Genomic DNA, 12,368 nt, shown 5'->3' with positions numbered 1-12,368 from the left:
TTTAAAAAAAAAAAAAAAAAAAAAAAGGAAAGGAGAAGACGAAAAGAAAAACCGTTCATCCCGATAACGCTTGTAATTCTTTGCGAACAAATCTGAGCACTATACGGTGACTATAGTTGGATTAATAATCGCGTTATTTTACACGCACTTTTCCCTCGACACCGCGTTGTTACAGTCGTCCGAAAGAAACTCGACGGGGGTGTGCGTGTGGCAGCTGGTTGCGGAAGGGGCGAATCACGAGCCGGTTTAACACACGCGTCCGTTTCACTTCGATGCTTCTTGTTCGTTCGCGATGGTTAACAAGCTTAGTTTAAACACTCGTTAGAGCGGCTTGATCGTTGTTCCGAGTAACCAGCTGGGTCCCGTGTTACGCCGCTCCTGCCGAAACAACAAGAAGAGACGCTCGTGGGCTGAAAGCTGCTTAACTGTATCCGAAATAAGTACGCGGTCTCGATGTAACGAACTTCATTAGACGGTTTAAAGTCGCGTAGACCGATGTACCGCTCGTTTCTCTAGACCCGTTCCACGCGAATCCCGAGTATCGCGCCCCGCGGACTAATCGGGGGCTGTTCTGGCGGCGAGCTTTGGCCATTTCAGCGAACTCTCGCGCTTTTAATTATACCGTCCGCTGGTCGTTCCTTCGACTTTTAACGAGCTTTCGTCGAATCGACCTTTGGAAAGATAGGATTGCTCGATGGGGAGGAGGGTGCACGCGCGTAATTTCTCGGTGGAGGAACGAGCGAAGGATAGATATCGACGACGTCGACGAGCCGGCAAGTTTTAAGGACGACGCGACTGCTCCGGCAGGAAGGAATATTCGAAGGGTGATTTCTTGGAAAATGGACATCGGGGGCGAAATACGACGAGGATTCGTTGCTCGGAAGGTCCAAGCGAGAAGGTATCGATTGCCCGGGGCTGTGGAAAATTACCGGCATTAATCTCGGAACCTTTAATTAGGAAGGACCGTGACAAACGTAGGAAATTTTTATCTAAACTCTCTCTCCATTTCGGCGTCCCCTCGGGGAGGTAATTTTTCCGCGATATTTCGCTTCTCTTTTTCCCTTCGCGCCGAACCCTTCTCAACGCCCGAGCATCCTCCACCCTTCGAAAGGATACTTAAAGGTGGGTGTATTTACCGTAGATTTTTCAGCTCCCGTCTCTCCGCGTCTTGGGCGTTCCAACGACAAAGTGTTGTAAGACCTTTAAATGCGTCGGTCCGCGTTACTCTCCTCTGCTACTCGCGTTTTTTATCGTTGCGAAAAAGGCAACCGAAGAATAAACGGTCTGCGCGAGTAAACGAGCTTTTACAGCGCGCCGCCGGTATGTTACGAGGAGAAATTTCTATCGGTAGCAACGTAGAGTAGCTGCACCTGTCCTTGAATCGACTTTTACGTTAACCGCGCGCGCGCACTCGCGTTTCGAATTTACGCGTTACTCCCGTTTGTTTGCGAAGACTGCAATCCAATAATCGTGCAAGCAGATTGCGCCGCGGTGTACGTAGACCCGAGTCTGCTGAAAAGTCTGCCAGACCACTAGAATCGTTGCTCGAGTCCACTAAAGAAAACAGTTTAGTAGACTCGTAAACTCGTTAGCGACAGGAAACCGGTATCTCGATGTCGTTGCCCTACGATGTAAATTTCAAAAATCGAACAACGTTCTCTCGTGCTTGCAGCGTCCTTGCTCCGAGCAACCGTCGGACCTGGGCGCAACGCGCGTTACCCCCCCGTACCCGGGGCTCGTTAATAGGTAAAGCGCGCGCTCAGCCCTGGCCAGAGCTTTCATCGAGGAAAGCTTAATCGGTTCCTGGACGAAGCGATGAAATTCCTCGACACTCGGTGCGAGGAACAGAGGCATTCTTTCGAATTCGTTGATATCCAGAGTGCTCCGTTTAATTGACTCGAACTTCGTTTCGCGGAATCGACCGACGAGATTGATCATCGAGATTACGGACGACCGAGGGAACTTTGTCTCCCGGCAATCTCGGAGAATATTCTCGATCTAATTATCGGAAGAATCTCGCTACTTTCTTCGGCAACTGCGGCATTACCTTAATACCGTCCCGCTGATACATCGGAACGATGTTTCTCCGTCGTTTCTAGCCGCCCTCGAGTTTGCCCGCTCGGATCGTTTCCGGTGGCTCGACCGACCGTGGAAATCCAAATTTGGAAAACTAATTCGAGGCAGACGCGGACGTCGGTGGGTTTCGCTTTTCAACGAGATTAGCGACACATGCAAGAAGTTCGTGGCTACGTGGTGGCTGGTGGAGCGCGCGTGTAGAGTAAACCGTGTATAGTTTCGTTGGCCCCGGTTCAACAACAGGGTTAACTCGATCCTTAACTCTTAACCCTAATATTTAACCGTCTAGCGAAACGCGTTTCGGTCGAAACCACTTTTCCAAACGGTTACGAGCATCGAGGCCGTGGGCCAGAGAGGAGAGAGACGAGTAGTCGAGTAGTAGTAGTAGGTGTCTCTGGTTGAAAATTCCTCGAGAAGGCTTGCGCGCGCGCTTGCTTGTTCGTGCACGTGCCGAAGAAAAAGAACGATCGCGTTCGGGTGATGGCACGAAAGCGACTTTGAGCCTTTTCGACGTGACGGTGGATTTCGCGATCGACGAACTGGCTTTTCCCTCTTCCCTCTCTCTCTCCCTTCCTCGCGCTGCCTCCTCACCCTGTGTGTCTTGGCGGAAGGAGTAGAATCCGAGTTTTAGCCGGCACATGTGCATCGTCCTCCTTTCGTAACACGTGCCTCGTCTCGGCTCACGTTCTGCACGTGCGTCTGCGTCAAAGAAACGTATATCCGGCGGGACTCGAGTCCCTGGGTAACGTTGGTAAACCAGGCCGTGGGATCCTTCTGATTTCCATATCGTAATTAATTTCTCATTTAGCCGGTGCACCGCATTAATTATATGTCCCACGGCGACGCTCCGACCATACATATCTAATTAGTTTGGTTTCATCCAGGACTTATAAAGTGCACGCTCTATAGACCCCGACTAATCCGTTAAATCCCCGTTGCAAACTCTCGCGATTCATTGGCCATCTTACCGCGTACTTTGACCGCCGAGATCGCATAACCGTAACGTTCGGCTCCGACGGATCGGCCATCTTCGCGGAAATAAAGCAACTGGTTCGTGTCTGAACTTTCCAACTTTCGTCGTCATTTACTCTCCGTCCACTTTCGTTTTCCTTCCGCTTCACGAGCAAATCCGATTTATTTATTTCCTCGCTTTTCGATGAAAAATGAAAAACCGCGCACCCTTCCAGGATCGTATGTCGCTCGTTACGCAAGCACGCGTGTCGAGAAAACTTTCGAGTTGCGCGCGTACGTACCCGTTAAGCGTTAATTTCGATATTTTGCCGAGGTGTACGGGAAACGCGCGAATAAATTATCGAAAAAGTTGCTCGCGGTAATTTGTGCGAGTAGTCTCTCTATTTCCTCGGTTACCCCTATCCTCCGCCCGGTTTGCACGTCGCAACGAGCAAAAGAGAACATACCCGAGCGAAGCACGTTCCCGCAACCATTTTAACAAATTGTTTTTCTTTCTACGCGACAACGTACGCGTGTGCGTACGCGCGCGGAGAAAACTTTGCATTATTTTGATATCTCGCTTGGCGAATCGAAAATACCCCGGCACACACTGGCGTATCGAGCATCGTGCGGTTTCGTTGCAAGTGCCACCGACACGCTCGTTCGGCAGCCCGACGTTCCCGATTCTCTGCGCCCGTGCGTGGCCACATTTTTCATTATCGCGCGTGTCGGTGTAACGCGAGCAACGAATTTTGACAGTCCGCGTCGGGCGGACAGGCGTTTTTCGCGAAAATGACAATGCTACTTACTCGGATGATCCGGTTCGGTGTTGTTCGCATCTTCCTGCATAGACGTGGTTTTTTTCGACTGTGCGTTGGCAAAGGTCGATAGCTCGATGCACGTCACGGCGATCAATATCCACAGCATACTGATGAACGTCTCTTGACAATTTCACCCTCGAACCATCCTAACGACGTTTACGTCTTGTACTCCGAGCGAGGCTCGCGGGATCCCAGACTCTCTTGTCTATCAACAAAGCACGATAAAGTTATTTAAACATGGTTCGTCCACCGGGTTCATCGTCGACGTCGTCGTCTCTCTTTCTCTCCTCGTCGCCGATCGATGTTCGACCGAGCATCGCGAGAGGGGGTTACCTTTTACCAGCGAAATTAATTTTCTTCGGATTACGGTTGCTAATCGCGGCAGTTTTTCTTTTTTTCCGCGGGCACCCATCGTTGCCGCGTAATTTTCCAGTAGAGAACCGGGCCGGGAGGAGGAATGCGAGAGTCGAGGATGAACAAAGCGAGAGATCAAAAGTGCCGCTGAAATTAATAACAACGTGGTTACCGGTGCTTTGGCGAAAATCGAATTGCCACGAATTGCCACGGAACGAGAGAACGAAGAACGGGAGGAAGCCGAATGGAATTCCATTCGGTCGGATTAGCCCATGACTACTACCACCTCTGGGCGTCATCGCCGCTGCAAGATTCGATCGTGAATAGTCTTCCGCGTTCATTTTTTCCTCGACGTTTGTCATTCTCCAGGCTCTGATCGAAGTTTCTCTAAATAATCCTAGATGAACTTTCGAAACGACGATATACCGGGGACTTTGGAAAGTTTCTCGCAACGTCGTCGATCCATCCGCCCGACTCGGTATCGAGCAATAAACGATCTCGCGGTTTCTCTCGCGAACCGATTTTTTGGCGAAGAAGAAGAATCACGTTTACCGCGATTCTTTCTCGCGTGAAGGAGGATCTAAATCGATACTTTGCAAAGATTGCTTTTACCGCGATAGCTTGCCACACACGAACGATCGTATAAAGAGAGCCACGCAGAGGGTAATATCGAGCTACGAGCTGCGGACGCTTTGAACGACGCTCACCCACGCGATCGAGATTTAAAGCTACGTAAACATATTCGCGAGCAAATAGATCGTAAACCGTTGGAGGATCCCCGGAACACTCTAGTTTATGATTTATGAAGCGATACTTTAAATCGTGGCACGCGTTTGCGAGCGAAAACGGGAGGAAGGACGACGAACCCGCGTCGGGCCGAATTCGATTTCCGTGATCGGCATTATCGCTCCACGGCTGCTACCGTTGCACCGGCATTACGGAACACGTTCACTGTCTACGACACTTTGTAAGTACTTTTTACTCGTCCACCCTTTCTCTCGGGATGCTCGCAGGAAACGTAGGAGGGAACCGTCGTTGCCGTATCGGTACCACGAACGGAAAAGGGAGTTGTCTTTTCGATGTGTTCCACGTCGGACACACGAACTTACTTCTCTCCACTTCCGCGCCCGACTATCGTACACCAAATACGTGACTCGGGATCTGTCCACTGGAAATGCATGTTCGACAAAATAGGGAGACTTTATTGTCCACTTGATTCGTGTTACGATTTCAGCACGAAGTTTCACGGGAAACACGCTGCCTCTCCTTTTCGCAAACTTCTCCTGCTGCACCCGAAGACACAGCGTCTCGCCTTCCAACTACCTACGCGGCGTTCTCTAGCGTTCGCGAAACGATCCGAACGAAAGGAGATTCTCGAAATTCCACTGGAAATTCGAATTACCAATTCGTCGAGGCGACGATGACATTCTCGTGATGGACGTCGGCTGACTGACTGTGGCGACGTCGTCGCCGAAAAGTTGGATAGACGAGGTGTGGAACAGTCGGTGTCGCTCTCCTAGTCTTTTCACGAAGCTGTTAAATGGCCATTAGCGAGCTCGAATACGAGCGAGATCCATTGAATAGCGGCTTTCGGATTTCTAAAGGTTCATCGACGTCAAAGAGCGACAATCGTCCGACGAGAGCCTAATGCTCTTAAGGCGGGGCTAATTTTTCGAGTCCGATCCGAGGGAAACGTTTTCTTCGCACCTGGATTTAGTGGCCTAACAGGTTTATCCTTAATCTCGTTTAGAAAATCCCGAAGAAAACACACACAGAGAGAGAGAGAGAGGAAGTCCTTCGCCTTTCCCTTCTCGCGATGTTCGGTTCGATCTCGGATCAAGTGTGCCCGGGTGCTACGAGGAAATTTAACGAAAGTCGGCGAATAAACGTTCGGAAGAATCGACAAAGTTATTCCCGGGCTCTACTACGAGGACGTCTTAAACGCTCGAGCGATTGCACGGAAATTATTCGTAAGAAACTCGCCGGGTTGTTCTCGACTACCGGGGATCAGAAGTATGCCAACTATCGTAGTAAATTATAACGGAGTGCTTAATTTGCCCCGAGTGCATATAGGGTACACACCGGGTTTTTTCTCGTTCGAACTTTGCTTGTACCACGGCTACCGTGCAACGCGGCATATTTCGGAAGTTTCGAATAGGCAGTTACTTGTACTTTCGTTCATCAAGCGCACTCCATTCTCCAAGTTTGCCACCATAAAGCCATTCCCGAAGAGACTCCGTTTTAAGAGTTAAACTTCTTTCCCGTGCAATTCCCTGCCCCGTTCTAACATACCGATACTCGCGTCGCGCAGACTCGCATTCGACCAGCTCGCTTTATTAAATACTTTTTACCCCGATCCCGGTAACTTTCGCGAAACCTGCATTTCGGCTCGCGTCCCAGGCATCGAGGCATTCGTCTCGATTTCGCGACGACCTACGGAGCCTCGTAACGAGCGCAAACCGATGGAAGCGGAGAGAAGCGAAGGAAGACGTGCGAGTGGAATGGCGCATTACGTAACGATATCGTTAGAGATCGCGCGATGGCGTCCAGCCCGGTGGATGAAAGAGCCGCGATCGGAAACTCGGGCTCGCGCGATCGTTTCCGTTCGGCTCGCGTAGGCGTAGTACGAGCAGTAGATACGAAGAGTCGGCAGGGAAACGTAGGCATGCGAGCGATTGCAGCAACGACGAACAAATGGCACGATGATTGTCGCTTCGCGCATCGTCGGCTGGAACGTATTATTTTTTATCGACCAGCGACCAACGAATCTCCGCGTTCATTGGCAACACCCTCGCTGCGCAATCGACGCGAACAAAAATAGAAATAAAATCGAGCAAGCGTAATTCGCGATATCGTTTCTGTCCTGCTCGTTGACAAGGATCCAGCCCGGCACTGATAAATGGTCGACATTCGTCAACATTTCGGAAAAAGACCTAACACACCCTCCTCCTCCCGGCGGATAAAAATTCGCGAGAATCAAAACACGCCGATCAGAAATGGCAGGACGGATTTTAACGAACGTTGACATAGGCGCGAGCCTAAGTAGTTGGTTTCTAGTTCTTTCTTTTCTTTTCTCTTCCTTTCTTCTTTTCGCCCATTTGTCACAGTCACAGGGAAAAGAGTGGCGCACGATCTTTGATCCTTTTGTTCTTTCGCTTTGATCGAAATAAATAGCGGGTTCAGGCTTGGTTCGACGCTCTGGTTGTACACAGCGGCGGGATAAAATGAAATAGAGGTCAGCCGAAGCGTTATCGTGAATCTTCCTCGTTTACCCTGTCGATTTTGCTAAACATTTCTGGAGTCGAATCGATACGTTATCGGGAATGGAATTTGTAATATAAGCTACGAGCCGCGGGCAAATTTATCGTTCGCTAAACCGTCGCTTGACGTTTCACGTGGAAATTATAGCGGGAACAACGGCCTGGCAGGATGTTTCGGAGCAAGCGAACGACCGTTTACCTGGGTCACGGTGGTAATCCTCGGGCTTCCGTTTCAAACAGCCACCGATACTCGTATTCCGAACGACGCACGGCTGTTTTTCACACTTTTCACAACATCGTCTTGGCGGAATAGCCTGAGGGTGAATTCAAGTCCTGGCCAAACTGCGCCTCGAACACGTGCTACTATCTCCTGTCATCGGTCGTCCGAAAGGGCACACTCGCTCGCGTTACTCAGTCACCACGAACTTGCATCGACATCTCTATTCCGCACCGCTCTCGAGTTCCTGTCGTACTCTCGCGCACTACTTCCATCGATCCCTCGGATGATCTCGTCCACGACTTTGCTCCGTGGTCGCGTCGGATGCGGTGGGAAAAAGCTCACCGAGTCGCAACCGAGCAGGCCATCGCGTATCCACTTGGAAAGATCGGAGTTTTTCCACGAGTAAACTAGCCTGACGAACGGCGAAATTTCTCTCGGCGATCCTCGAGAAGGAGGATCGAGGAAAAGGGGATGCCGAGCGAGAGGACGCTTCGATACCTGGACGACGATGGTGTACGCCGAGTCGCGCGACGTTGACTTTGAATCTCGACGCGTCGACGAAAGCTCCCCGACGAATAACGAAGCGCGCGTCCCGAGCTCCGCGATGACACTGGATGCTGCCAATGAGCTTTCGCGCACGGATACCATTCTCGTTCCAACCTGCGCCCCAAACTCACCCTACCGCCACTACTCTCCCCCTCCCCCCGAAGCCTGCAAGTCTCTAGCGTACGTCCAGACCTCTACCCACACACCCCACTTTCCCGACACCCCCGCTTCGTGCAAGCTCGATAATCTTCGTGCGAGCTCGCAACCTCCGTTCTAGAGATAAAGAGGAGACCGAGGAGAGCAAAAGTTGGAGGAGCGAACCGAACAAGGGGTGGTGGGGATGACGGGGGATGGCCAAGACGCGTGGAGATTGGGAAAACGTGCTTTTCCATTCACGCTTCCGGACAAGAAGCTCCAAAAAGCGCGCGATTCGCGTACGTGCGTTCGACGTTCACTCGACGATCCATCCACGAGCTCGGTGGAATCGGTGTTTCGTGTGGTAATTAATTCGCAGCATCGCGAATTTCCAACGACAGCTTTCGTTTCGCGGTAAAAAGGGGAAAAGGCAGTTTTGTTCGTGCTCGGAGAATATTCGCGAGGATTCGAATCGAATGTTATCGATCTTCCTTTGCGCGTGATAGATTTTGCCCGTGAAATAAGGGGTGTACGAACGTAATCGAGATCTATCGATCTCCGTGCATCGAGCTTTCAAACGGTAAACGATACGGATCGTTGGGTCGGTTGCGCGTGACACTTTCGCCGAATTGGATTCGTCGGTTTTTTGAAATCAGTTTACATGGAACGCCATTATTAGGTACAACGCGACTGTCAAAACTGAATTCCCGTCGATTCGGGAATGGCGTGGACTCGAAGGTAACAAATCGAGTGGAAAATACGCGAATCGTGTCTAGCTAGCCTCACTGACTGCCAAATGGGTAGGTTAATACGCACGGACATTTAATTCGTCATGGAAACGGCAGGGCAAGCTTTTATTGCGAACATTTTTCGTCGGTCGTATTAGTGGCCTAATTGCACGGTGGGTGGAGTGCAACGATGTTAATCTGTAACCCGTGCAACGAGAGGGAACACCCGGTAATAAGCTTTAAAAACATTGCCGATTTCGGTGGAAATATCGTGCGCGCGCGCGCGCGGTAGGATTTAGTTCGTTACGTTGACACAAAGAAACATTTGCAACGCCGAGTATCGTATTATCGCGCTAATAAATGCGAGAGGATCGCCTTAAACGAGCGATCGACGCATAGAGTGCATCGAAAGCTCTGCATTCATGCAAAGGGATCATAAAGCCGCGCGCGCATAGATTTTATATTCGACGCTCGGAGCAGGCCAGACATTACGGAATAATGCGGTTACGTGTTCGCTTCGCGGGAAACGAAATAAAAATCGAGGCCATTGTTGGAAAAAGCGCGCGTAAATATTTTAAAACTTATAAAAAAGGTATATATCGCCTCGCTATCGTGACCTCTCTTTTCGGAACATTCGTAGAACTCGGGTTACCGCGAGTTCTCTCCCTCTCTCTTTTTCTCTTCCGTAGAAAGAAAATTGATTTTAATCGTGGCGAAAATTTGGACAATTTCGAAACGACATTTTGTTCGCGCGTGATCCTTTTTCCAGCGAAACGCCCCGTTTAGCGTCAAAATTCGTGCCGTATCGCTATAGAAAATGCAGGCGAGCAAAAATAGCGATATATCTGATCCGACGAATGAAAGTACTTTTGCGAATACAGAGAGTGATTAAAAATTTAGCAAATTCGAAACTCTGGTCACGATAGCGAAATAAATTGATCCGTAATGCGACCCGTACTGTACGTAGTTTCGACGTTTACCGGATGAACAGGGTTAACTTATTTGCCATCGGAAATCGCGTTTTAATAAATATCATCGCGCTTTCTGGGAAATATCGTTTGGGAAATATCTCTGTACATCGGCTCGTTAAACGATGATTCGATATCCGTTTGATCGTACGTTAGGTGTACGCCAAATGCGTTCTCGGGTGGTATTAGAAGCACGTGGCAACAGTTGGCAATAATTAAGCAGTTCGATTGGGCCTTTAACTAAACCTCCATAGACGAGATTCATTTGCAGATCTAACCCGAACAACGTTCGGCGCGATATCGTTCTAAACGAACGATTTTCTTTTCATCGCTTTGTTCCTCTTAATCAAATACCGCGAGCAAATATCGGAGGGAGTGGAAATTAATATTCCTGTTAAAAGTGTTACGACGTAAAACGACCCTTTGCTAGGGAAGGGACGTCAAAAGATACCGAATCCGAGTTCCCTTGTAATCCATCTGCGATGCGAGTGCAAAGAAACGCCTTTGAAACGAGTTTCGTGCTATTTATCGTAACGTAGACGGGAAAGCCTCGGTTTCGAAGAGCCGACTGACAGCATAATGCCGGGGCAGAATTTTGCGTCAGTCAGCGGACGTTGTACTCTTTTCGATTAGATTTCACCGACTGGTCGTGTTCCTCCGTTTGGGTATCGGGATTTCAAAGAAATTTCGGACTTTTCGGCCAGGCGGAATGCTTAAAATTTGTCCCATCGAGACCGGGGGGAAAAACGATCGGGGGGACTATTTGCTTTAAATCAAAGTGATAATCCCGCGGTATTCCGCATGGGAGAAATGCGAGGCAAATTTATGCGGAATCGAAGGCATTGCATACGTTCGAACGTTTCGAATTCGAGAAAAGATTCGCGAAAGCGGAAATGTTTGCTGGCATGGCCCTCGCGATGCGAGAATTCCCACGGAATAACCTTTCCGCCGTAATGCTGTGCGCATCTGCGATTTTTAAGGCGGAAAAAAAAAAACGGCATAGAATTATCGAGGGTTATGAATATTTTCTGAAACGTCGGGACACGCGCATTTATGTTATTGCTCGTGTATCATTTATGGAAAGAAGCGGAAGAAGATGTCGCGAGACTCCGCCGCGTCGTAGAAATGCCATTTCCATTTCTATATTCTTGCCCAGCAGTTACATTGTCGCGACTTTGGAGATCGGGACGCGCCGCGGAGTTTAAGCCGAGTCAGTCTCTCTCTCTCTCTCTCTCTCTCTCTCTGTCTCTCTCTCTCTCTCTCGGTGCTCGGTCGTTGTAAACGAATCGCGTTTAAACGAACGAAATTAAACGAAAACGGACGAGAATTGTCGGAGATGGAAAGAGAAACACCTATATCTCGGGACGTATAGCGTTTGCCAAGGCACACCGATCGAGAAGACGAGATAGCTCAACGCTGTCTCCTCTGTCGAAATGTCTATTCCTGCTCGGGAGTAATTACGCGTGCAGCATATGCGCGTGTAAACTTATGCGCGGAATATCGCGGCACCTTAGGGAACATTCGCGAGACAGATTCATATGCGAGCACACGATTGTTACACCGCGTGGCTCAACGATAAAGCACCTTGGCTACATCGCGCTATAACTATAAAGCGTTCGCCTTTCGCCGTGAACCGGATGTGCGGTCACAGAGGCGAGAGGGAGACGTTAAAAGTAACGTTTCTCGTCGACGAACGAGCTCCGCGACGAGTTTGACGTTAGTTGGATGTTAGTTGGACGTTGGTTCGATTTTAACGACGCGTATGAAATATTTTTCGGGGAGAAATCTAGCCGGAAAGGAGACGAGGTGCTCGAAATTTACCCCGACTGCCGCGGACTTCGTAAACGTTCCCAAAGCCCTTCTCGTAAAGCGGAAAGCGATTGGAATCCGGAAGCGGGTAAAGCCAGCGAGTCGGAAACGCTCGATACGGCAGTCCACTTTTCGGTTTGCAAGGGAATGGAAGAAAAAGGGGGGCAAGGCTGTGCTCTAGGCTGCGAAAAAAGGAGGGGACTTTTGCGAAGCTCGAAGCCAGAAAAGGGGAGACTAACGTCCCGGAAGCTTTGCAGAATGTATCGAATGCTTTCGCCGCATCGTCACTGGTCTCGGTTCGCGTTGACAGTTTGCTGATAGCTATTACTTTTCATTGTCGACCGGCTGTATTATTCCACGGAGAAGACCGAATCCGAGGGAATACCGGAATTCGATTCCAGCTTGACGAGATTATTTCACTCGTTCGACCACACTCTGTCTTTGCTAGACTATCCACTCCGACTCCGCTTGGTCCGACAGACGGGTACGATCCGTTTATC

At 49.8% G+C, this 12,368-nt stretch overlaps 1 protein-coding gene across 1 annotated transcript in view; it reads right to left on the bottom strand.

Annotated features, from left to right (window-relative positions):
- Positions 1-3,954, bottom strand: part of LOC108547339 (nephrin) — a 99,426-nt gene extending 95,472 nt beyond the window's left edge. Inside the window, exon 1 of the mRNA XM_017899810.1 lies at positions 3,837-3,954. Coding sequence (XP_017755299.1) covers positions 3,837-3,954 — 118 coding nt within the window. The remainder of the gene's footprint in view (positions 1-3,836) is intronic.
- Between the last annotated feature and the right edge of the window lie 8,414 nt (positions 3,955-12,368).

Source organism: Eufriesea mexicana, unplaced genomic scaffold (assembly GCF_001483705.2).
Source record: "Eufriesea mexicana isolate 0111107269 unplaced genomic scaffold, ASM148370v2 scaffold994, whole genome shotgun sequence".
Taxonomy (NCBI): Eukaryota; Metazoa; Arthropoda; class Insecta; order Hymenoptera; family Apidae; genus Eufriesea; species Eufriesea mexicana.
Note: the sequence above shows the minus strand (reverse complement) of the source record. Positions and strands in the feature narration are given on the sequence as shown.